The sequence below is a fragment of the Erpetoichthys calabaricus genome, chromosome 14 (genome assembly GCF_900747795.2).
Source record: "Erpetoichthys calabaricus chromosome 14, fErpCal1.3, whole genome shotgun sequence".
NCBI classification, from domain to species: Eukaryota; Metazoa; Chordata; class Cladistia; order Polypteriformes; family Polypteridae; genus Erpetoichthys; species Erpetoichthys calabaricus.
In genome coordinates, this window is record NC_041407.2 from 87,544,167 (window position 1) to 87,571,178 (window position 27,012).

The window sequence follows — 27,012 nt, forward strand, 5'->3', positions numbered from 1 at the left end:
GAACACTAACATAACTGATAATAATGAATATTATACTACTTAATACTTAAATATAACAGTCTCAACAAGGCGCTGACATGAAACAGGCCTGAAAGTATTCACGTAGTTTACTCAACAACATAAAATGCATGATACTGGAACTACAATAATTATGTATTACAATTACTGTGTTAAAAGTAACAACTGGCCAATACAATTAAGTAATGAAATAATAAAAAAATTATTAACAAATAAGATATACAGTACATACAGTAGATACAGACGTTACATTTAAACAAAAATAAAGTTATATTACGTGAACGTAATACCCACTTCCTATGGATGCATAACAATCGAGTTTTAGAAACATTCTTATACATGCAGAAAGCAATATGAAATGTACTGGGGATGATAAAGTATTGGAAAGTGTATAAGAATGTTTATGATAATTAATGGAATGAATTTCTCCTGAGAGTCCTCAGGATGAGTCTGTTGCTTTCTCCAGTGCTGACTGATGCAAATTTGGTGGGGCGGATCTCAAATCCAGGAGAGGGCAAAGCAGCTTGGACCAATCTCTGCAGGTTTATGTAAATCTGATCATTTATACTAAAAGATAATCAGCTGCACAGTGAAGAGAAACCTGTAGGGGACACTGTAGGTTAAAACAGGAAATGCTTGCAGAGAATCGTGGATCTTTTATATACCTCAATTGTTGGTATTCATGCTGTTGTGTAGTCTGGTTTTACAGAAAGAACATAGTAGAATGGTATCTGCTAAGCTGTGCTGTATATTTTTTTTTTTAATGGGGTAGGATTATTTTCCAGAATGATGTTCACATTCACTCAACTCGAATTACGCACTATTTATAAATCATAAATCTGTAAATATAAATGTAAAGACTCATTTAAAGCAGGCACCGTGTTAAGCTGTTTAAAAAATGTTATTTGACATGGCATATTTGAGTACTGAGAAAAGCACTATATAAATGTAATAAATTATTATTATTATATAATGATTCATCACAACAATGAATGCTTTAAAGATATTCATGATAACCCATTCATTTCATGAACTTGAGCATATTGTGTAAGCAATTAGAGCAAGGCAGGCAGGAACCAGTCCCGGGGCCTCATGCATAACGCCGTGCATAGAATTCACAATAAAACATGGTGTACGAACAAAAGCGGAAATATTCGTACGCACACAAAAATCTAGATGCATAAATCCGTGCGCGCATCCAACTTCCACGTTCTTCCACTACATAAATCCTGGTCAGCGTGAAAAGTAACATTCGTGATATTACAGCTCTCTGAATAGATAAAATACTGAGATGTATACTTGATATCATTTTCATGATGATAGGAGTTAAAGCATGTTATTAAACATGGGAACACGGTGGTGCAGTAATAGTGATGAGCTGGCGCCTTGTCCAGAGATTGTTCCTGCCTCCCGCAAGATGCTTGCTGTGCCGTGCAAGACCTTCGCTGAAAAAATTTATTGCAGCAGTACTGTCTTTTTCAAACATACTAACCTCCAATTCCTGCCCTTCCTTTTCTTTCTCAAAGTAACCAATCACCACGCAATCAGCTCTGTAATAGACGTTAAGCCATCTGTAAGCTTAGACCACAGATTCTTCAAAACTTTTAAGGAACATTGAAATATCTTCATAGTACTTGTTTAATTATTCTATCCATTTATCCATCCAGTGTCGCGCCAGTCCAAGCAAGAATACAGCGTGAGGCAGAAACAATCTCTAAACGGGGCACCAGATCATCGCTAGCGCTGCACCACTGTGTCCTCATATGTTTAAATATTAACAATATAGATTATTAAATGATGTTAACATTTTATCTGTATAATGTAATAAACATATTTTACTGCATTTCATCTTTAAAATGACATCGTCATCATATGTAAATACACTCTTTATAAAGTGGCTCAGGCTGTGCAATATTATAACTGTATTGCAAGTTAACAGTAAGGTGATTGTACTAATAAGTACAAACAGTTCTACAAAGAGCACTTGATGGACTGATTGAATGCGTTTATAGTTCTTGGGATGAAACTGTTTCTGAACCGTGAGGTCCCTACAGAAAAGTCTCTGAAGCGTTTGTCGTATGAGAGCAGTTCAACAGACTGTGCACATGGCTGAGGCAGCGTGTGCTTGATGCTGTATACCGATAATTCTCTTTCCGATCAGCTGCTGTAGAGCTGTGATTCCACACTCAGATACAGTGGGATAAATACTCTGAGTGGTGCATTGAGAGAAACAACGCTAAAGCAGCTATGGTATTTGGAATAGTTTGGCCATTCCGTGGACCATTATATTGTTACAGGTTAATTACAATCAGATGCCTTAAACTAATAAACAATATACGGTTAAATTCAGTGTATTTGATAAAGCCGCATCAGGGATGTGGATCTAAAAAAGAAAGGGAAACCACACTGGAACAAAAGCACTGCTTTGACATTGGGTGCCACCAGTTTGCAAAACCAAGGGGAGAACTTGCGTACGCCAAGCATTTAGCTGGCGTGAAAATGTGTGTGGCTTTACGCCAAGTTTAGGTTTTATACATCGCGATGTGAGCATGGAAACTGACTTACGCAACATTTTTGTGCGTACGCACCGTTTATACATGAGGCCCCTGGACTGGACATCAGTGAAATGGAAGACACAGGCACAGAGTTGCTATTTAACCTAACCTGCACTCGTTTATGACAAATACTAATGACAGACCTAATGTGAGAAATTAATAACATTTTTGGCTCACAACAGAATAAGTCAGTTTTGGCCATGTGTGGCCCACAATGGATATCAACACTACATTCCATCATTCTGTCTGTAATGGAGATTAATATTTAGTATTTTGATAATTGTTTGTTGTCATTTAAAAATTAACTGGATATTAATAAGAAAGAAACAGTGTTCTGACAAGCAAGTCTTCTTCTACTTCTTTCAGCTGCTCTCATTAGGGGGGGCACAGTGGATCATCTTTTTCCAAATCCTCCTGCCTTCTGTATCTTCATCTGTTATACCCACCACCTGCGTATAAATAGTGTAAAAAAATATAAAAGAGGCATTGGTTTTTACTGATAAAAACAGCTATGTTATATGATGTTACAAAGTTTTACTTACCCCCCCCCCTTCCCCCCCCCCCCTTCCCTCAAGCCCCCACAAGTTTTGTATATTCTATCTTTGATGCCAGAAGTGTGGATTTGTTTTGTATGAGCTTCAAATATCAAAGACATTGACACTTTACATTATGTGAGTCCATCCCACAGGAAGAAAGTCTGGACTGAAAGGGACAAGTAAATTTAGGACTCTGGAAGAGAAGCTGCTTTGAAAAAGAAGTTTATGACTTAATTACCTGTGTATCCTTTCATTCTTGCTTTGTCCAAATTTGTAGAGGTGTGTAGTTCCATACATTCAGGAAAAAATCATGGGCTGGACTAGGGAGGATGAGTTCACCTGAGGTGATTCATTATGAACTATACACCCACTAGTCCAAGAGGTGTGTTAAGGACTACATAAACAAGGCCTGAGAAGGCATGGTCTGTCTCTATGCCATTTTTCAAGCTGAGGTGAGATATTTCCAGTGTCCCATCCATGACGAAGTCCAGGCCATTCCTCTCCCTCCATTCAAAGGCCCACAAAGAGGTCAGGCTATTCCTCTCTCTTCATTCAAAAGCCAGGGGGTAGCAAAGGACCAAGCCAGACTAGAGACAATTAAATATACTAAGGCAAAGAGCCACAGGTAGCCTATTATCATGTTGCATTATTTTAACACTCATTATATTCCATCGCATGCATATTATGTATAATGCATGAATAAATGTGTAACTTTCTTTCCTACCTGTTCTGATACACTATTTAATAGCCTGGGGTGTGAGAAATAAAAGAAAGTATGAAGTAATGAACTACAGTAGTAGTCAATCCTGACAGTGTGGTAAGACTATGGTACTTGGAGCATTCTGTTAATAATAAAGACTATAAAGGGGAATGGGGTCACCCTAGGACCTTACCAAAACAAAACACTGTCAAAAACAAAGACAGCTGGAACACCATGGCTCTGGGTCTGCCATCTGGGTGATGAATACATAATGTGCTTAAGTAGCTTGGTCAGCATACAAGACGCTCCCTACAGGATGAGACCACCATAATAAGCCAATGGTTGACATGTCCAATAACATTTACACTTATTCACTTAGCAGACAATATTACCCAAAGTGACTTACAAGAGAGGTTAATATAGTCAAATAAATATCAGTCAGGGGGAGCAAGTGTTACAGGACAAGGTTGCAAAATTGACCATCTTTAAATTAAACAGAACAACACAACACTTGTTAATCTTTCCTTAGTTTCAACAATCTGTAAAAGCCGTTATCAATTAGACAGATACTCACCGAACAAGAGAGTCCTCAAATGCTTCCTACAATACCTAGATAGCAGTGGTGGGCCATCGGGGCCTGCAAGGCCTTCTCTGCTGGCCTAAAAAAATATCTGAATCACAAACTGATGTGAATTATATTTTGTCCATGAATACTTATTAAATAATTCCAAATAGTCTGTCCGCTTCCTTTCATAGCTTTTCTGATGGTTGTGCTGCGCCTGCTTCCAGACATGTATTTTCGTATTAAAGCATTTAACCAATCACATTTCAGCCATCATTTGTTGCCAGGCAGGGTCAAAGTCAAAGAAGTCTGCCCAGAGGCCTTCACAATCCGTTCTGCAGGCCCTCTAACACGAAATAGATGTTGATTAAACTGTTGCTTTAACCATTCAGATTTTGAGTTGGTTTCACTTGGGCCCTCTAGCAGGCGTACGGCAACGTCACCGTATTCAGACCCGTTGATTGGATAGGATGATGCGGATGGTATAATAGAAAAATCTGAATGAGAGCATCATGGGGCAGCTGTACACATTGGTATGTTTGGCGGTGACCATTGTCCACTGCTTCTGTCGAACGGACATTTTCAGCCCTAAAGCGAATTAAAACTTATGCCAGAAATACGACAGGGCAGGTTCGACTTTCAGCATTAGCTTCGATGGTGATAGAAAGGGACTTCATGATGGAACTGAAGTGCACAGATAATCTGTATGACAGAATAATTGAACTGTTTTTGAGGAAAGAGAGGAGGATGGATTTTGTTTACAAATAAACTGAATTTTTGGTGAGTAAAATGTTGCGATTTTCCTAAATAATATTGCAAGTTTATGAGTTATTATTGATGCTTTTTATGTGTGTCGCAGGCTGTAGCTGCAGTAGAAAGGAACTTGTTCACCCCTGGTTTGTCTGTTCAATAAGGGCATTTATTGTGGCTACAGGAGTTATCTATCTGCGATGCAACGGCTTTTAATACTGTTTTTCTGCATATTAAGATGGATTTTATAACCATAAATTAGTTTTTGAGGGGCGGGTTGATTCAGACAGAGCACTACTGAAGGCCTAGGTGTGAAATGCACGGTCCGCCACTACTAGATAGCAGCCCTCATCTGCTTCACAATGCCATGGATATAACATGAAGTTTTGTATTTTAATTCAGTTTTGCTTATCATGGTGCCAAAGAGTAGCGACATGTTGCAATTTGGTGAAACATGTGTGGATTTCACAGTACTCTGCACTTTTGAGCGGATATGCTTACAATAGCATGCATTACATCAGGATATAGCTATGGGTGAGAGAATAGTGAGCAGTACCCTTCCGTTAATATCAGTTGCACACCTGATGACCAATCAGTAAAAATAAAGTTTTGGTTTATTTTGGCATAAATTTGACCTCCCTATATGTACAAATGCTCAGCACACTGCTTTATACGCTCTTGGATCCAATTTAGGTTTCTTTAGTTTACAGTATTTGTTTTGTGGCTGCAATCCATAACTCAATTAAGGTTATCAAGAGCATTTATTGACCAGAATTTCTTAGCCAGTGATCAATCAACTCATTCTCTAACCCGCTCATGAAGTTCCAGAGGACCAATGCCTGTTCTGGTAGTATAGGGTGCAAAAACAGAAATCAGCCCCAGTCTCACACACACACTCACTCTCACTCTGACTCTTAGCCATTGGGCCAGTTTAATGTTGCCACTTAGATTAATAGCCACATCTTTGGGATGTAAAAGGAAATCTGAAGAACCCATTGGAAACTCAAGACGGAAAAATGACTTGGAGTACCAGATGTCATAGTGATGAGCTCTTGTTCTGTCTTTTGTTCAAACCTTGGCCTTGGGTACTGTCTGGAGGATATAAAGGTGATGACAAAAGCCAGAATGCATAACATTACACAAAGAGTTGCATAAAATGGGAGTAAATTACTAGTACATTAATGTGTTTGGAGCTCTAAATGGCCTCCTCCCTTCTGTAATGTTTCTTTTTATTTCCTTTAGGAAAGTCGTACAGGTCTACCGAAGAAGAGGCCCATCATAGGGAGACTTGGCTGGTGAATCGGAAGCGGGTCATCATGCACAATATGTTGGCTGACAAGGGGATCAAGACCTTCTGGCTGGGCATGACCTACTTTGCTGATTTGGTACATTTTAAGAATATTCTAAAGAAAGTTCAATGAGCAAATTCACAGTTAATATTACAACAGTTGAGCTTAACACATCAAATTAAGTGAAATGGATATGAAAAACTGCAGGCACTCTTCCTTGGTCAAACATGACTGCCCTTCTTGAATTTTAACTCCACTCTTAATTTGTGTGTGACTTCCCTTTATTCCAGATGCCACTGCAAATGTATTCTCTCTCACTACTCTTCATGTCTCCTTGTGGGCCAGGGGCACCAATGGGGTGATGGGAACACTTCTCCTTGGCCCTGGACTTGTAGGGGGCCCAGGATGTTCTGGGTAGAAATTCATTATTTTTCTAATGATACCATCAGTAACAATAACAGCAAGAGTGCCGACTCTATGTGGGGCTATGAAAGGTGGGAATACATAACAACTTGAAACAAGCAGGGCATTTTGCAAATTAGATATCTACTTCTAGTGTCCCACTGCCCATCATAGGACCAAAGTGGCCTTTCACCTTGGTCAGATCTCAGTTATTCCACACTGGCTGCCTGAGCAGCCCTTTGAAAGATAGCAGTCTGAAATCCATGAGAAATGACTTACTTTTATACAAAGATACATCATGAAAGACTGAACAGTCTTGTGATCTTGTCCCTCAGATGGTAGCTTGGGCATCATTAATGACATGGCAACTGCAAACACTCAGAAATGGATTCTGTAGAATTAGTGCAGTAAGACAGGACCTGTTATGCATTTGGTGATGCATTTGGTTTGCAGTGACACAAAATATAAGCTTCTAATCTTTTGCGTTTGTCTTGAAAAATAAAAAAGCAATACACATTGGTAATGTTTTGTAAAAGGTGTCACAAGAATGACAAAGAGTCATTGGAAAGGTTTGGGGGAGCCACCCGTATTATATTTCCCGGCTGCAAAATTGATCAAAAAGAACAGACATGTTCACATGACTGAGTCCAAAACAGAACTGACTTGCTGCCTAAAAATGGCAGCCTTTAAATGCAAGTAGGGAAAGTGATGTCATCAGAGCCAGAACCGTAAGTGATGTCATTGGTTGCCCCATTGGTTGAGAATGGTCTGCAAGGAATTGAGAGAGAGAATCAGTGCACTTCGCCACCCCCTGGTCAGGCGTAGAATTACTTTTATTCAAGCCCTTTAGTTGTCCTCTAATCAGACGTGTGTGACAAAGGTTATATAATATGTGTTGATAATGTTTAACATTTGATTGGCAATGGTATAAAATACACATTGATAATGTTCTGTTAGTAACAGTGTTGTTAAATAGCTAATAAACTGTAAGTCTAAGGCTGAGGAGGGACCCTTTAGTACAGTTCTGTGCCAAGCCCCGATGTATATAATGGTGCCCCTGATAAGAGCAATAGTGGGCTGGGTAGTGTATATCCCCTTGTGCTAGACCCATATTTTATTGCATAGTCAAGCTGTTAGGAACCTAAGAGGGATTAAGAGAAGAACCATGATATACATTCAAAGTCAATGTTCAAGGATTCCACTAGAACAACACATAAACATCCACTATCCTGAAACCACTGCTGATTAAATAGATGAGAATCCCTAAAAATGTTTTGGCTTTTGTCATGCTTGCTGGTGAGGCTCAGTGGACATTCTTCTAGGTCTCCCTATACTCATAAGCAACATTCGCCATATCACCCACATTACCACATCCCTATCTGCCAAAGTGGGTTGATTTTTCGTATGGCCACTGTCTAAACATGATGCTGTCTTGATCCACCTTAAACCTTCTTCTTCCTCTGGCAAATTCTTACCAGAAGAAAACCCACCACAATGATTGTGTTGTGACTTTCTGCCACAAAATATGGCAGAAGAGGTGAAGGACTCAAAAACGTAACATGTTAATGCTAGGCCTGCCTTTAATATATTGTATGTATGTATATACTTTATAAATTATTTAACACATACACACCCGGTGAAGGGTATACAGGCAGAAAATCTCCCTGGGAATAACCTATCTGACACATCTCTTCACTAACTCAATATATATACATACTGTATAAGCATATGCCACCTTTTGACACTGGTCAACTGTGTAATAGACAAACATACTCATATACAGTGTGGTGCAGGGTATATGCCTAACTACAACTTTATGTACTGTAACTTGTGTATAATGTCACTTTTTTCAGCTAATTCGTTTCTTTAATGATCCAGACAAACCAGGAGTACAGGCAGATGGCCTTCAAAGGCTGCTTCGGTCGCTTCAACACTACCAAGGCCAGACGTGGTTCTACTTTCCTGAGGCAGAGTGGAAAGAATAGCCTCCCATCTTCTGTAGATTGGAGGGAGAAAGGCTACGTTACAGAAGTCAAGGACCAGAAAGACTGTGGTTCCTGCTGGGCTTTCAGTGCTGTAAGTTTTCCGTTACCTTGTTGTTGAATGCATTCAAGATTGTTGGAGGAAATGTTAACAATTAAGAGCCCTTAGCTGAATTTGCAATATAGCAGTTCAGGAAAACACCTATATATCTGTTGGGTGTTTTCAATTTATTTAATAGAAGCATAAGAAATTTGACAAATGAGAGGAGACCATTCAGTCCATCAAGCTCGTTTGTTCAGCCAACAGCTAAGCTGTCCACCTATTTCATCTAGATACTTCTTAAAGGTTGTAACGGTTCTGCTTCAACTACTTCTCTCAGTTGTTTGCTCCAGACTCACAGTGCTTTATGCCTTCAATCTTAAATGCACCTCCTCTTAAATTCCACTGGTGTCCACAAGTACGTGACTTACCGTTAAGTTAGAAGAATTCTGCTGGATCTATATTATCAATGGCTCTGTGAATTTTGAAGACCTGGATTAGGTGCTCATGCAGTCTGCCCTATTTGAGACTAAACCGACTTAATTCTCAGAGTCCGTCACAGTAGGACTTGTCCTTAAGTCCCATGATGCACTTGGTCTGTTTCCTCTGCACAGCTTCAAGTGCTGCTCTGTCTTTACTGCAGGGTGGTGACCAGAACAGCACACAGTACTCCAGATGTGGTCTCACTAGTGCATTACATATTCTGAGCATAATGCCCTTACTGGACTTCTCTTTGTGATACAGCCACAAACCACCACACCACAAAGATATACAGTTGGTTTACTACAGTTACAGATGGTTAGTTGTTCAATCTCATCTCTCTCTCTCTCTCTCTCATTCTGTCCCATCCTTTTTTTAAAGACTGGAGCTTTGGAAGGGCAGAATTTTAGGAAGACCCAAAAGCTGGTGTCTCTCAGTGAACAGCAGTTAGTGGATTGCTCAGGAGATTATGGCAACTTTGGCTGTGGTGGTGGGCTCATGGACCAGGCCTTCCAGTACATTGAAGACAATGGAGGTATAGACACTGAAGAGTCATACCCCTATGAGGCAATGGTGAGTGCTCAACATCTTCTTAATGACTGCAGTCCTTCAAATCAAAATAAAAAATGCAACATCCTACACATACATAAACACAGGTGAGAAACACGTTAGTCCTTCTACTCTTTTTCTTCTTCCTCTTCATCTTTTTCCTCTTCTATGTAGGGTTGATGGGCTTGATCAACCGTCTCCCTACAGCTCAGTCCTGAACCTTCTCCTCCCCAAGTCAAACCCTTTTCCTTCAAATTTTCCTTTTCATCATCCATCCACCTCCACTTTGGCTTGCATTGCTTTATCTTCCTCCTGCTCTTCCATTCCTATCACCCTTTTGCCCACATATTAATTCTCTATCCTCATCACATGTACATACCTCTTCAGCCTATTTTCCTGTAATTTCTTAGCTATCCCTGCCACTTTTGTTGTACCTCTAATTGTCTCATTTCTTTATCTGCCCCTTTTTGTAATGCCACACATCCATCTTAACATTTTCACATCTCCTGCGTTCTTTTCACCACCCATGTCTGAGCTCCATAAATCACTGTTGGTATTACGACTGTCTTAAACACCTTACCTTTAACCTTCACCTTAATTCATTGATCACACAATAGTCCTGATACTGTACCTTCTTTCAATTGTTCCATCCATACTGCACTCTATGGGTTATCTCTGCATCTAATTTCCCATCTTGAGCTAGTCCTTCTACTAAATGCAAAAATGCAAAAAGATTTACTTAGATTTAAATGTAATTCAGAATAAGCCTGACTAGATTTTATCTCCAGTATTTTAAATGCATGTATGTTGTGGCCTTCAGGAGGTGCTTTGGCTCCCCAAACCCAACACAAGCAGATGCAGACACAAGCCCAGCACAACACATGCTTTTATTCAGTGGGAAACACTTCTCAAACCATTTCCCACAACACAAATGCAAAGCACAAATGATGAACCACACATCACTTTCTTTTCTTGTCTCTTCTTCAGCACCTCTCTCTCTCTTTCTACCTCCACCTTCCTCCATCAAGCTTCATCCCTCTTCTTTCCAACTGTGGCTTCTGGAATGAAAGCAACAGGTTTCTTTTATACTGCGCCTGAGAAGCACTTCTGGGTGAGGCAGAAACCCAACAAAGTAGGGCTCCGTAGTGTCTGTAGCACCCCCTGGCAGCACCCATGGAACCCAACAGGGCTGAGTCTTCAAACTCCAAGTCCCATGATACCCTGTGGGAATCCAAGGCACCGCTGCAACCCAGGAGGGCTGCCATCTAGTGATCCAGGGGAGTTAGTGGCACGTACACACTCTCTCCCCAGGTCCTTCCACTGTGCAGGCATCCCAGCCAGGTAAGGACACCGGCCATCCACCACAATGTACACTTTCAAGATTTTGGTTAAGAAGAAAAAATAAATGATTCTTTAGAATTCTGGTTATAAATGCTTTCAACTAATATCATACTTAAAGTGGTCAGGTTGGTGGCAGTGCTTGAAGCAGCTTCTCCATTGCTGGTCGAATTCCAGCCATGCTATTGCCTCTGTCGGTATTCTCCCTGTGTCTGTGTTGATTTTGTATAAACATTCATGCTTTCTCTAATATCTGGCATTAAGTCCAGGATCTATTCCTACCTTAGCTGATAATGGCGGAATGCATCTTGAGTCTGCTCTTTTTCAGACCTGTCTGAAAGTATAGGTCTGACCTCTGTTTCTCATTCAACTTTTTTGAGTTTGCATGCTCTCTCTGTGTCTGCATGCTGTTTATTGACATGAAGTTTTGGTGAATATGGATGAGTGCATGAAAGTGATGGGTGATGGAAAGGTGTTCTAATTATGGCTGTGTCCAATGCTGATGAGATAAGCTACAATGGACTATAGTCTTAACTTTGAATTAACTGTTCTCATTATGAATTATATTACTTTGAGTACAGTTAATTCATAAGAATATTATGAATTATGTTACTTTGCAATGGTGATGGATGGACAGGTTGACAGATGAGATTAGAGAGGAGTTCCTGTGGGGTATGATGTTTGTGGATGACATTGTGATCTGTAGTAAGAGTAGGGAGCAAGTTGAGGAGACCTTGGAGAGGAGGAGATATGCTCTAGAGAGGAGAGGAATGAAGGTCAGTAGGAACAAGACAGAATACATGTGTGTGAATGAGAGGGAGGTCAGAGGAATGGTGAGGATGCAGGGAGTAGAGCTGGCGAAGGTGGATGAGTTTTAATACTTGGGATCAACAGTACAGAGTAATGGGGACTGTGGAAGAGAAGTGAAGAAGAGAGCACAGGAAGGGTGGAATGGGTGGAGAAGAGTGTCAAGAGTAATTTGTGACAGACGGGTATCAGCAAGAGTGAAAGGGAAGGTCTATAGCACAGTAGTGAGACCAGCTATGTTATATGGGTTTGACACGGTGGCACTGACCAGAAAGCAGGAGACATAGCTGGAGGTGGCAGAGTTAAAGATGCTAAGATTTGCACTGGGTGTGACGAGGATGGACAGGATTAGAAATGAGGACATTAGAGGGTGAGCTCAAGTTGGACGGTTGGGAGACAAAATCAGAGAGTCGAGATTGCGTTGGTTTGGACATGTGCAGAGGAGAGATGCTGAGTATATTGGGAGAAGAATGTTAAAGATTGAGCTGCCAGGCAAGAGGAAAAGAGGAAGGCCTAAGTGAAGATTTATGGATGTGGTGAGAGAGGACATGCAGGTGGTGGGTGTAACAGAACAAGATGATGAGGACAGGAAGATATGGAAGAAGATGATCCGCTGTGGCAAACCCTAACAGGAGCAGCTGAAAGAAGAAGAAGATTATGAATTATATTACTTTTCATTGCCAACAATCCATTTCCCAACCCACTCATTCAATTCAGGGTTATTATCCACTTTATCTTTCAGTGCTGTTCATTGTAATCTTGCTTGCTTTTGAAGTCTTCTTGTGATTAGACTTGTTTTGAATAGTCATATTTGAAGTAAAGGTAGTATAATAAATGAACAACTGGGAAAAAATGCCTGGTTTCTATTTTCTGATAAAAACATTTCATCAGCAGTAAAAATGAAAAGAAATTTAATATTGAAACTGCAAAAAACAATGTTTCTCATAAGTCATCTTTTATTTTTGTAGGATGGCAAATGCAGATTCAACCCTGACACCATTGGTGCCACGTGCTCCGGATATGTTGACATCAATAGTGGAGATGAAAAGGCTCTGCAAGAAGCAGTGGCCACAATTGGCCCAATTTCAGTGGCCATTGATGCGGGTCACGAGTCCTTCCAGCTTTATGATGGAGGTAGTTCTGAGCTCGAACCAAAACTATTGTTTTTGAGTGTAGAGTTCTTCACGGTGGGTTTGGCAATGTTAGAGTTGATATATGGAATGATGTCTTTAATATATCTCGAGGCCCTGGTGTGTCCTGATCCACATTCAATCCAGCTCCTTTCTCTCATGCTGAGAACTCATCTGTATTAAAAGTATGTGGGTGCCTTGTGTTATTGCTTTGAATTCAAAAAGTCAACGTTCATGCTTAACTTATACATTTGTGGAAATGTTTTCTGTGATACAGAAAAGATACTAAAGTAATCCATTGAATTGAATATTAATTTACCTAGGGCGGCATGGTGGCGCTGCTGCCTCGCAGTAAGGAGACCTGGGTTCGCTTCCCGGGTCCTCCCTGCATGGAGTTTGCATGTTCTCCCCGTGTCGGCGTGGGTTTCCTCCAGGTGCTTCATTTTCCTCCCGCAGTCCAAAGACATGCAGGTTAGGTGCATTGAGGATCCTAAATTGTCCCTATTGTGTGCTTGGTGTGTGCTGTGTGTGTGTGTGCCCTGCGGTGGGCTGGCGTCCTGCCCAGGATTTGTTCCTGCCTTGTGCCCTGTGCTGGCTGGGATTGGCTCCAGCAGACCCCCGTACCCTGTGTTAGGGTATAGTGAGTTAGAGAATGACTGACTGATTAATTTACCTTTGCTGATAGTACACTCTACAGAAGTAAACTGAATTCTTTCTTTTTTTTGTTTCTTTCTTTTTTTCTCTCATGAAAGGAATCTACAATGAGCCTGACTGCAGTAGCTCTGATCTAGACCATGGAGTTTTGGCTGTTGGCTACGGGACAGAAAATGGCAATGACTACTGGATGGTTAAGAACAGGTAGGCCATCACTTCTTTTGCTTCCTCAGATCCTTTAATACATGGGTGGGCAATGTCAGTCCTGGAGAGCCAAAGTGATTGCAGGTTTTTGTTCCAACACAGCTTCTTAATGAGAAATCAATTATTGCTGATGAAGCACTTATTGCTTAAGTGGCATTTTGATGCTTCATTTTAGTGGTCTCGCTTGTTAAGGTTCTCCAACCTTAATTGCTTATTTCAGTCTTAAACAGCTGTATTCAGTGTTTTAATGGCTCCTTATTAACAAAAAGATGTAAATGACAAAGCAGCCAACAGTTCTCCATCTACCTTGTTTCCATTTAAATCAGTGTGTGTTCATCATACACTGTTTGATTTAATAGAACATTTAATAGAAAATGTGACAGACTGAAAATTATCATTTTTAGGCTTCAAATCATTTGTAAGATATCCTACGATATAAGACCTTACACTGCAGAGCAACGAGCCATAAAATTAAATAAGTTCTGAGACTGGCAACGATTGGTTTCTAATTAAGCAATTGGGTTGGAATGAAAACCTGCAGCCACTGCGGCTCTTCAGGACATTGCCCACCCCTACTTTAATACATTCTCATGTTTGCCAAGTCTAACCAGAAAATGATTGTGTTTCATACAAGCTGGGGTCTTGACTGGGGCAACAAAGGCTACATCCAAATGAGCAGAAACAAGAAGAACCAGTGTGGGATCGCTACGGCCTCCAGTTACCCACTTGTCTAAAGGTGAGTGAAACAGCAGCATTCCTAATTATGGACTTTGGTTGCTTTCTCTCTGTCTCTCTGTCCATAAAAGTAGTTGGCCACTTTTGTAGCCCTACAGTGAAGCATGGTGGTGGCAGCATCATGCTGTGGGGATGTTTTTCAGCGGCAGGGACTGGGAGACTAGTCAGTATAAAGGGAAAGATGACTGCAGCAATGTACAGAGACATCCTGGATGAAAACCTGCTCCAGAGCGCTCTTGACCTCAGACTGGGGCGACGGTTCATCTTTCAGCAGGACAACGACCCTAAGCACACAGCCAAGATATCAAAGGAGTGGCTTCAGGACAACTCTGTGAATGTCCTTGAGTGGCCCAGCCAGAGCCCAGACTTGAATCCGATTGAACATCTCTGGAGAGATCTTAAAATGGCTGTGCACCGACGCTTCCCATCCAACCTGATGGAGCTTGAGAGGTGCTGCAAAGAGGAATGGGCGAAACTGGCCAAGGATAGGTGTGCCAAGCTTGTGGCATCATATTCAAAAATGACTTGAGGCTGTAATTCCTGCTAAAGGTGCATCGACAAAGTATTGAGCAAAGGCGGTGAATACTTATGGACATGTGATTTCTCAGTTTTTTTTATTTTTAATAAATTTGCAAAAATCTCAAGTAAACTTTTTTCACATTGTCATTATGGGGTGTTGTGTGTAGAATTCTGAGGAATAAAATGAATTTAATCCATTTTGGAATAAGGCTGTAACATAACAAAATGTGGAAAAAGTGATGCACTGTGAATACTTTCCGGATACACTGTATAGTCACACATGTGTGAATAGGGGACAGCCAAAGGGCCCAATAAAGAACAAAAGGTGAGGCATTAGAATGGAGTACTAACCCCTTTTTCCTTCCTCGACAGAAAACGGAAGACTAAAACGGTCCTACCTTACATACTGCCCATGTGTGCAAGTCCGTTCCAGTTACCATAGATGACTTCACTTCCGGCTCCTATGGATTACCTCACTTCCAGTCTCCTCTTGATGACTTAATTTCCATCCCTCCGATTATGACATCATCTCCAGCTCCTTCAATCAGCCTCACATCCGCCTTTGATTTCATTTCCTCCTTGTCATTTGAATTTCCTGCCATGTGCCCATAAAAACACATAGAAGTTACTCTGTTTTGTCAAATGTTTGTTTTTACTATTATGACCATGATTTCAGTGCATCATATCCACCGACATTATACAGGGCATTCCCCCAAATCTTAATCTTCTGTTTGTGTTCTTGTTTTGTCACTATATATATAAACTGTATATACTGTAAGGTATCTCAAAAAATGTACATTTCTTGATAAGTAAATAAAGAAACCCAGTAAAATACAATGATACAAAATTTTAAACAAAATTTGCACAAATAAAACACCCACCTCACCTGAATAAAATTATATGGATTACACCACTTCCATGTGTTATGACTCGGAGCACTCAGAAATGGCAGCAGGTGAAGAGCTTCCACACTAGAGCCAAAATAGGTCCATATCCTACCTAGTTTGCCCAGAACAGGCTCACTTTCCTACAGCCCAAGTGATTAATCAAGTGATGTTTTGGGTTCAAAATTTTGAACACTTATATATTTCAATAATGCAAAATATAGCTCAAGCAAAGGGGAAAATACATTGAAAACACATTAAGCACAAAGCACAGTAAAACACAGGTAAACACTCCACGCTCTAGTGCATTTGAACTGAACCTCCAGGAACTGCCATCCATACTATAAATTGGAGGGGTTCTGGTGGTGAATGGCAGGTGGCGCCGCCTCTTGGGGAACCACCCCTAAAACACATGGTATATAACACCACACAGAAACATAGACAAAACCAAAAATAAAGAATGGACATTAAGTACATAAATTAACAAATCATAAAAGACACATTAAACATGAATCCCAGCTCGATGAGGAACCCTGGCTGAGATATGACACAGACAAAGACAGCAATACTTCACTCTCCCAAAGTGCATGCAATGGAAGTGAAAGGAGCTCACACTGCCAGCCTCTCTTCAAAGGTTAGGGGCGGTTCCCTGTGGTGAGTTATTGGTGGCCCTGCCTCTTGGAGCTCCACCCACAAAATACAAGAAACACAGGAGAACAAGATTATGCGCATAGAAACTAAGTAATGAAGAAAAAATAAATAAATTGGCATAAAAAACATAGACATAAATTAACATGAAAAATCAAAAATGAAAAAAAGAGATAAAAAGGGAATTTAAAAATAAGCCAGGGAGGTCTCCTGCCTTAAACATAACAACATGCCATTTTATGGGGATACCCCAATGCAGTTCTCCAAAGGAGCAGAAGGTCCATTCAGAAACAACAGCTTGTGGACCTGTGACTGCGGTTAAAGGAACACTCCACCCAAAAATGAGAAAGAATTATAATCTCTTGTTTAATGAAGAATGGAGAGAAAAAAAAGTTTATGACATAATAGAAGCCAATAAAGACCAATGCAGTACAATGGCAAATGATGTGAAAAATGTCCATGGAAAGTAAAAGTAAAAAAAATCTTACGTTACTCATGTTGTGTGTTTCACATGTTCTGTGTCTATTCACATACTCAGAACATACAAAATGTATGCTTTTTGCTAAAATTTTGTGAAATAGCTACTTACAGAATGATTGGCACACATCCTAAACAGTAAACTAAAGCCTCATGGGATCCATCCATCCATTTTCCAACCTGCTGAATCCGAACACAGGGTCACGGGAGCCAATCCCAGCCAACACAGAGCACAAGGCAGGAAACAATCCCGGGCAGGGTGCCAACCCACCGCAGGACACACACAAACACACCCACACACCAAGCACGCACTAGGGCCAATTTAGAATCACCAATACACCTAACCTGCATGTCTTTGGATTGTGGGAGGAAACCGGAGCACCCGGAGGAAACCCACGTAGACACGGGGAGAACATGCAAACTCCACACAGGGAGGACCCGGGAAGCGAACCCAGGTCTCCTAACTGCGAGGATAGCAGCGCTACCACTGCGCCACCGTGCCGCCCGCCTCATGGGATTGACTTTTTAATTGAAGACAGGACTCTTGAGCAATGAATGAGAGAGAGACGGGGGTCTTCAAGTCAGAAGCCCATGCAATTGAATGAATGTATATTTATGTACGTGTGCATCCATCCATCCATTCATCCATTCACTGAACCCACTCATGCATTGTCTATTACTTCCTATCTTCCAGTTTTAAGGCCTGCATGAAACTATACAAAACACCAGAGTTTAGAGTGCTACCTTCTTATTTTACCAGCTTCAGAGCACCAACTGAATGTAAGGCATAAAATGAAAGAAAGTTCCAAATATTCTGCATTATGGCCAAATGAGCACTAGGGGGCAATAGAAGGCAAGATTCTGTAGCACAGACTGATTTTTTTTCAACACGGTTTTAAATGAGGAAGGTCAGTCATCAGAGGGCAATCAGTCATCATCCAACCCACTATACCCTAACACAGGGTCACAGGGGTCTGCTGGAGCCAAAGCCAGCCAGCATAGGGCGCAAGGCTGGAACAAATCCTGGGAAGGGTGCCAGCCCACTGCAGGACACACACACACACCAAGTACACACTAGGGACAAGTTAGGATCACCAATACACCTACCCTGCATGTCTTTGGACTGTGGGAGGAAACCAGAGCACCCAGAGGAAACTCACACAGACACGGGGAGAACATGCAAACTCCACACAGTGAGGACCTGGGAAGCGAACCCAGGTCTCCTTACTGTGAGGCAGCAGCGCTACCACTGCGCCACCATGCCACCTGGAAGGTTTTATGCTCCTTGAAAATAAAAAGTTCAAGCAAAACTTAAAGAATGAGTTTCATTATTAATATTACCTATTCATTTTTCTGAACCTGCTTTTTCATTGCAGTTACTTTGAACAAGACAGACAGCAGCCCATGTTGGGCACACTCCTGCACACACGCATGCATTGAGGACTATTTTAGAGCACCTATGAATCTAACTGGCTCATACTTGCGTTGGAAATCAATATACCTTGAGAAGAGCCCCGCAGAATACACTAAGACCATAGAGACACAGAGTGCAGGAACTGAGCCCAAGTTTTTAGAGTTGTGAGGAAATAACACTAACAACTTCTGTCCTACAATGCAAATTATAAACCTGTCAAGAATCACTCCACAAGTTTAATTAAAATTCTGCTCAAGTCTCTCTACCATTCCATGTAGCTGCTCTTCACAAACTGAAAGTGGAACCTACCATATCGTAAAAATGTTGAGTGAAAGGGAGCAACAATGAGAGAATGCCGGTCCATCATGTGAAATACTCACACAACAATTCATGTTTATTCAGAACTTGCATATTTAGATTTAGCACTTAACACAAATGTCTTAAACATTACATCCAGAAGGTGTAATGCACCCTTCTGTCCTTCTTTTGAAATAAGCAATGGATTAATCCATGAGCATTTGCAGGAAACATGTTTAGTGTTTACAGTGGATTCAGAAGTATTCAGACCCTTTCATTTTCTGCCCACTCTATTAGATTTCATTTGTAGTGGAGAAATTTGCCATGTTTGTCAATCGGTCTACACTGAATAACCCATAATAAGATTTACAAATGTATTGAAAATCATAAACTGAACTCTCTCATTCACAGAAGTATCCAGATCCTTTGCTGTAACACTCCACATTGCGGTCAGGTGCATCCTGTTTGCTTTAATGCTCCTTGAGATGTGTCAAGAACTTCATTGGGGTCCATCTATTGCAAAAATGAATTGATTGGACAACATTTAGAAAGTCACATGCATGTGTAGAGAAGGTCCCACAATTCACACTGCATGTCAGGACAAAAACCAAGCCATGAAGCCCAAGAAACTCTTTGTAGACCTCTGTGATCAAATTGTGGTAAGACATAGATCATAGCAAGGGAGAAAAAACATTTTTAAAGACTTGAGTGTTCCCTGGAGGTCAGTGGGCTCAATAATTGTGAAATGAAATAAGTTTCGAACCACCAGGACTCTTCTGTCTGGCCAAACTGTGTAACTAGGCTAGAAGGGCCTTGGTCAGGAGATTGACCAAGAACCCAATACTCTCTCCAACTGAGCTTCAGAAATCCTCTGCTGAGATGAAAGAACTTGCCAGAAGGAAGACCATCTCAGCAGCACTTCATTAATCACACATTCACAGGTGAGTGGCTAACTCCCACTTGTAGTTTGCCAACTGGCATTTTAAGGACTGTGGGAGCATTAGAAAAAATATTCTCTGGTCTGATGGGACAAAAGTGTAACTCTAATCCAAGCACTATGTCTGACGAAGACCAGGCACTGCTCATCACCTGTCTAGTAGCATTCCTACAGTGAAACATGGTGTTGGAGGCATCATGCTATGGGGTGCTTCTCGGTGGCAGGGACAAGGAGACTGTTCAGAACTGACAGAAGGGTGAATGAAGACAAATACAGAGCTGTCCTTGAGGAAAACCTGCTGCAGAGTGCACATGACCTCAGACTGGGGCAATGGTTTACCTTTCAGCACGACAATGACCCAATACATATAGCCAAGACAACACTGGGGTGGCTTCTGGACAAGTCTCTGAGTGTCCCTGAGTGGCCCAAGAAAATCCCAGATTTAAACTCCTGTAGAAGATCAAACCGAATGACAGACACCAAGGACACACGATGTCCAAACATACACGTTCATTTTCTTTTCCTAAGCATACAGCACAACACAATGCACAAATTACCCACAAAGCTCAGTTCTTTTACCACTCTGTTTTCTTCTGCTGCCTCCACTCCTCTCTCACAAGCTCCATCCTCTTCCACCCGACTTCAGATCCCTGAATGGAGTGAGGTGGTCCCTTTTATAGTGCACCCGGAAGTGCACCAGGTGCTTCCCGATTAACCTCCGGCAGCACTTCTGGGTGTGGTGGAAGCGCTGCTCGTGAATCTAGCTCCTCTTCAGGCGGCACTTCTGGGTGTGGCAGAAGTGCTGCAGATCTTGCTTCCGGAGCTGTCCTGGCATCCCCTGGTGGTGGCCACAGACCCCAACAGGTTTGAGCTTCTAAGCCCCAAGCCCGTAGGCCCAATGCAACCCAGGGGGGCTGCCCTTCTCATGTCCCGGGGTATAAATTGCCCTTCTCCTGGTTCTCTGCTCCTCCAGCTCTCCTGGTAGGGCACGATCCCCCGCCATCCATCACACCCCATAGAACATCTGTGGAGAGACCTGAAGATGGCAGTTTACAGACATTTCACCTCCAATCTAACAGAGCTTGGGTGGATTTGGAAGGAACTATCCCAGAAAACTCAAGGCTGTTATTGCTGTCAATGAAAGAAAAATTTCAGTTTTTGATTTTTAATGAATTTGCAAAACCTCTCTGAATGAATGTTTTCATTTTGTCATTATGGGTTATCGAGTGTAGACTGATTTGCAAAAAACATCAAATTTATTTCATTAAAATTAAATTTAGAACTTAATAAAGTGTGCAGATATTGAAAGGTTAATACTTTCTGAATCCACTAAATATATTTTACCAATTATAAATTGTATATATTGTAGGCAATTGTAAATGTATAGTATGTTGTGTTCGTTTTTGTGCTTTTTTGTGGTTGTGTGTCTTTTGGCATCACTGTCACTATTCTAAAGGAGACATCCAGGTAAGAATTTCATTGCATGCACAGGACAATAAACTTGAATTGGAGTGCAAAAAGTACCCCAATTCATATGTGTAGCCCATGATGGGATTTTAAATATGAATGCTGTGAGTGTCGTGTTAGAGGGGCGGTCTTCCCCATCAGGATGGAAGTCGATTTCTGGCCAGGAAGGGATGCTACAATGGAAGAACAGAGGGTGTCCACTTCCAAAGGTCGTATTATGCCCCTGTGCACATGGTGGCAGCATCCTACTGGTGGGACACCCATAAGTATTTCCGCAGGACAGGTTGGGAATTGCAGGCCCATGGGACGGCCTGTTGTGATTCTTGTGTGCTGTAAGGGGGAGCTTCAAGGGATCATTATAACCCCTTTAAAGGGCTTCTACCTGACCCAATTGTACTTTCAGTATGCAATGCTGCGGCACTCCCAAGTCTGGCATAAAAGAAGCTAAGATTCCTGCACGGGCAGTCAGAGTCAGGAGAGAGTGGATGATGCTTCGAGAGAGGCACAAAAGGAGGAAAGAAAACCATTATAGTATTGTACTACTGTGAAAGAGAATTTGAAGGTATTAGAAAATAAAGAAGATCTTGTGTTTGACCTTAGGACTGTGTCATTTACTTGTGTCTAGAGATTTGGAGGGCTTAGTGTTGCCCCTACTGGTTACAACCCAAATATATGACATTTCTAACTGATTTATCATAGATGTAATTAAGATGTATGTACCTTCTCATCCCCCTGAAGTCCATTATGTAAGCACCAGCACAGCCAGTCAGTCTACACTAGCAATTTGGCTTCAATGTTGAATGTTTTCTCTAATACAGGTTGTATGTTTACATACATGATATCCATTTATGTATTTATGTGAGTGGTAAGGGGAGTTGGAGATACAACAGGCAGACTTTTGGCCTCTATTACACATTAAGCAAGATTTGCCTGCCTCATCCTTGGTGCAGGACTGTAAGGAAAAATTAGTGAAGACAACAAGACAATCACGCTATTTATTCCTGGCTACTTTTTCAAGCAAGACATTTCAATTATTGCAAAACACCCTAATTTAAAGTATAGTAACATTTTTGAAGGACCTAAGGTGATTTCTTCACTCTGATTCTTTGGTTGTAAGGATCAGAATCTTGCATGTAACAACTATAAAAGTGAATCATTCATATCCGTCTAAAGTCGAAGGAGTCACAAGGAAAGGGATAGTCATCACATGACAGTGAGGCAGCTGACATATCTGAATGACATTTGAGCAATCAGACATGTGCAATATAAAGCTGGAAGTGATCTTGCTTAATCATCTATCAATCCACCGCATATTCAATCTGATGAAGTCACATGAAAGATTGAAAGTTGGCAGTTCAGCCAGGTTCATATTTTAAAAAGTGTTTCTCATAATTGTGGTGGAGTGGTTAGCACTGCTGCCACATAGATTCATTTTAGGTTTAAACCTTCAGCCTGGCTGTTGTTTGTGCAATGTTAAAATGACAAACTAACAGTGAAATATAGTAAACGTCTTCAGACTTCAACCAAAAGTGATCTTCTGCAATCACTGTTACATAGAAAAAAATACAAAAGCATATTCTTTTTCAATTCACCAGGCTCCATGCTAACCCATAACAATTAAAAATCCAAAAAGGGATCTCCTTAATTTCTTTTTGGTTTCTCCAAGATAACAATGAGAATGGAAGGAAATAAAACGGAGGCATGTTCTTTTGTTTGATGTTTCTCAGTATTTTTCTCCTGAGAGACAGTGCTTTGGTATCCTCACAAGTGTCTCATCTGGAGTTTCAGCAGAGATCTCAGCAAAGGCTTCCAAAAGGCTTAGATTTTCCAAGTTGTTTCTTGACATTTGTTTTGAATCTGAAAGTATTTGCATGGGGTGGCACAGTGGGTAGCGCTGCTGCCTTGCAGTTGGGAGACCTGGGGACCTGGGTTCGCTTCCTGGGTCCTCCCTGCGTGGAGTTTGCATGTTCTCCCCGGGTCTGCGTGGGTTTCCTCCAGGCTCTCATGTTTCCTCCCACAATCCAAAGACATGCAGGTTAGGTGGATTGGCGATTCTAAATTGGCCCTAGTGTGTGCTTGGTGTGTGGGTGTGTTTGTGTGTGTCCTGTGGTGGGTTGGCACCCTGCCCAGGATTGTTTCCTGCCTTGTGCCCTGTGTTGGCTGGGATTGGCTCCAGCAGACCCCCGTGACCCTGTGTTCGGATTCAGCGGGTTGGAAAATGGATGGATGGATGGAAGTATTTGCATTGTGTACTCAGTAATATGTGGTGAAATGTATGGACAGCTATATGGAGTAATAAAACACTTTACTATGATTATAAAACTGAAGTCTTTGCGTCTGAATAATACTATTAGTTGGTCTAATTTATATTGCTGTGTTCCAAATAGAATATAGTCAGGATGAGAAAAAGGAAGGAAGTATGACATTTTACTTCAAGCCCTAAAGTTATGTGTTTAAATCCCACTGCTGACCATGTAATTATGAACAAGTTACTTCATCTGCCTGTGCTACAATTAGAAAACAAAAGAAATGAACGAATTGTATCTCAAACTAGCTGTTCCCTGCAGCTCTGCCCACTTAGTAGTGAAACAGGACAAACTTTAAAAATCAATAAAAAAAATGTAATTCTGGCCAAGCGGAAGGTAGGTACACTCCAACGTCAAACATTAGCACTGTATTTGATTGTGTTCAGCTCTGACGGGAGAGCGTCCCCCACATGGGGAGAAAAGCATGTCCCTGTGATATCTCCGCCAATGAGCAGCTACCCTCTAAAACACACGTAGCTCTGATCTCTCTCTCAAAAATGGCAAACATTAACATTAACAATCTGTAGATGATAATGTCTGCAGAACAAACATGTATCACTATCTTAGCGGAGGCAAGGTACGCTCCAACACGTGGTGAGAGGTAGAGTTACTCAAATGGAGGCTGACACACAAGTGAGGAGGGCCCTACTCCTTTGGTCCTGCCTCCACCTCCCCTCGGCCCGTAGTCTGTCTCTTGGATTCACGCAAATAAATTGGTGCCACAACCGATCTATAGTACTCAGCGCAATGAGACAAGTCGCAAAATCAACCGGAATGTTCAAGCAAATTATAAAAAAAACCCGATTTAAATCTGTTAATTAGTTCTCTCGTGAAAAGCAGGCAGACATACAGACAGACGTTAGATTTTATATATATATATATATATATATATATATAGAGAGAGAGAGAGAGAGAGAGAGAGAGAGAGAGAGATACAGATCTACACCCTGTCAAGAAAATGAACCAGCTGCTGTAACACAACGTGTGAGGCCTCAGGCACTGACATCCTAAGTTTGTTCCCCGCAAGCGGAAGCAAAGCTGCATACACCTGATGAGCCCCAATAAGGGTGTGACACGTGAGTCGTGTACTCTTTGCATTACTTGACAGGTACTCTATAACATGCCTATGATCTGCTTCTTGCAACTGCATGGGTAGGCAGATGTTTGCTGACTGGCCAACCAACCACAAGCGCAAAAGTAGGTTTACAGTTGTGAGTTCGCTGGGATGATCATAACCTGCATGTCTTTTTCCATATGAACAACTGTAAACCTACTTTTGCCGACCCCGCAGAGGTCAACCGGAATGTTCAAGAAAATTATAGAAAAAAACCTGATCTAAATCTGTTAAGTGGTTCTCTCGTGAAAAGCAGACTGACATATAGACAGACAGACAGATGTTATAGAATAGATGTTGTATGTCACCTCAGATAAAGGCATCAGTCCAATAATAAGAAAAAATTTGAAATCTTGAGAGTTTAAAACACATCCAGAAAGAGATCTCAAAATATTCTGTATAACATGCTTTTCAAACCAAATTCTCAAGTTTGACTCAATTTACTTCAGTTATATCTATTGTCTCCTTTTTGTCTAAAGATATTTCTCCTAAGTAATTTTAGGACAAACATCTGTGGCAAAGTTATTCTTAAATAAAACATAAATGAGAATTTCAAGATCAACCTTTGAGCAGTAAACCAGCGTTTCTGAACCTTTAAGTATTTGCGACCCGAGTTTTCATAACAGTTTTAATTGCACCCCCCTAACGTTTTTTTGAAACCCTAATAAAATTTATTCCTATATTTTTTGCTGCCAATATACTGCTACAAGTTTAAAATTTCCCTACTAATAGCTAAATTACGCCACATATGGCAACATTCGCGCGCCCTTTTTTGTTACTTCACACCCCCCTAGGGGGCGCGCCCCACAGGTTGAGAAGCGCTGCAGTAAACGTTTCCTATGCATAAGCTCACGGTCTTGCTGATCCACTCAGTTTGAGGTGTGTTTATCTTGACAAGTTCTTCTGATATCTGTTGAGTTTATAGAAATGGTTCCAATGTTTATTACAATAAGCAGATTGGATTCCAGCCACACTCTTGGATGAGAGACCATTAAAAGTCTTAACTTAAACTCTTTGTTTAGAGTTTGTTTAGGCTTTATCAGTACTGGAAAAAAAAGTTAAAGGTTATTTCCATGCTGAAAAGAAAAGAAGATAAATGATAAAATGAGGTGGCTGTATAGCCTTCATCAGATGTTTCAGTACTGTTCATGCCCAAAATTTCACAAAGATTGGTTTTGATGGTCACAAACACTTGCACAACTGCCACTGCATTCAGAATCCTGTGACTTGATTACTATTTATTACATTAAAATAGTTCAAGGAACTTTGATAAAGTGAGGAGGCAGATCTGGGGTGACATCATATTAGCATCAGATAAACAGGCAAACTGTCACATCATATGATTCCATGTCTGTGCATTTAAAAATTACCTGCATGCAAAACCTCCATCCTGTAACTATTCCAAGAATTTTCCATTATAGCAGTATGAAGAATAAAATTTATCAAAGTCAAATGTGTGGGATGTGAGTGGAAACCAAAGTTTGCAGCAGAAATCCACACAAATACATAGGAAGAACACGCAAACCCAAAACAGGCAATCCAGAGTAGAAATCACATCTCAAATTGTCTGGAACCATGAGGCCATAGAACTAACCATTTCACTGATGTGCTGCACACACAATTAAGAATCATGCTTTTTTACGGTGTCCTTCATAGCAAAAACACCATCACTTTCCTTCAGATCATCTCAAGGAGAGCTTCTGGAAAGGAAAAGGAGATAAAGGAAGTAAGCAACAGATATACCACAAGCCATCCTACAGGACTTATTTTAAACCATGGTTAGTTTACAGGATAGTTGTGAGATTTATGTGATGAATGATACCCTGAAAATCAGCACCTTTTAGACATACTTCTAAAATAAATGAGTAATTGCAAGTGAAGTAGATTGCAAGCCATTTAGTTTAAAATCATGAGAAAAAAGCTGAGAATTGTAAGTTTTTGACCTATCCAGATCTGGGTGAGTGCTGGTGCTATAGAGTCAATAGACAGGGAATGACAGGCACAGCTGGTGCTCCCATCCAGACATATTTACACTCTCAACATGAATTCTTGAAAACCTATTTTAATATTTGTTTAACTGCATTGGTTTCCAATAATAAAAGTTTCCATATTTAAATTTAATTATAGAAAACTGACTGTTTCATGAAAACAGCTCTGAACAGCACTGCACTGCAATATTGAGTTGCACAATTAAAACACGCCAGCTGATGTGTGAACA

General features: G+C 40.9%; 1 protein-coding gene across 3 annotated transcripts in view; it reads left to right on the forward strand.

The window, feature by feature from the left end:
* The window catches only part of LOC114665075 (procathepsin L-like), a 78,676-nt gene that overhangs the window by 14,009 nt on the left and 37,655 nt on the right, over nucleotides 1–27,012 (forward strand). For 2 of the 3 annotated variants that reach the window (XM_051918867.1, XM_028819455.2), the window contains 7 exons: nucleotides 6,364–6,506; nucleotides 8,691–8,888; nucleotides 9,696–9,887; nucleotides 12,977–13,142; nucleotides 13,891–13,996; nucleotides 14,631–14,732; nucleotides 15,623–16,087. In XM_051918867.1, the coding sequence (XP_051774827.1) occupies nucleotides 6,364–6,506; nucleotides 8,691–8,888; nucleotides 9,696–9,887; nucleotides 12,977–13,142; nucleotides 13,891–13,996; nucleotides 14,631–14,730 (905 nt within the window). In that variant the 3' untranslated portion in view covers nucleotides 14,731–14,732; nucleotides 15,623–16,087. Of the gene's footprint in view, nucleotides 1–6,363; nucleotides 6,507–8,690; nucleotides 8,889–9,695; nucleotides 9,888–12,976; nucleotides 13,143–13,890; nucleotides 13,997–14,630; nucleotides 14,733–15,622; nucleotides 16,088–27,012 lie in introns of those variants that run through there. The other variant, XM_028819457.2, reaches the window with a different exon arrangement.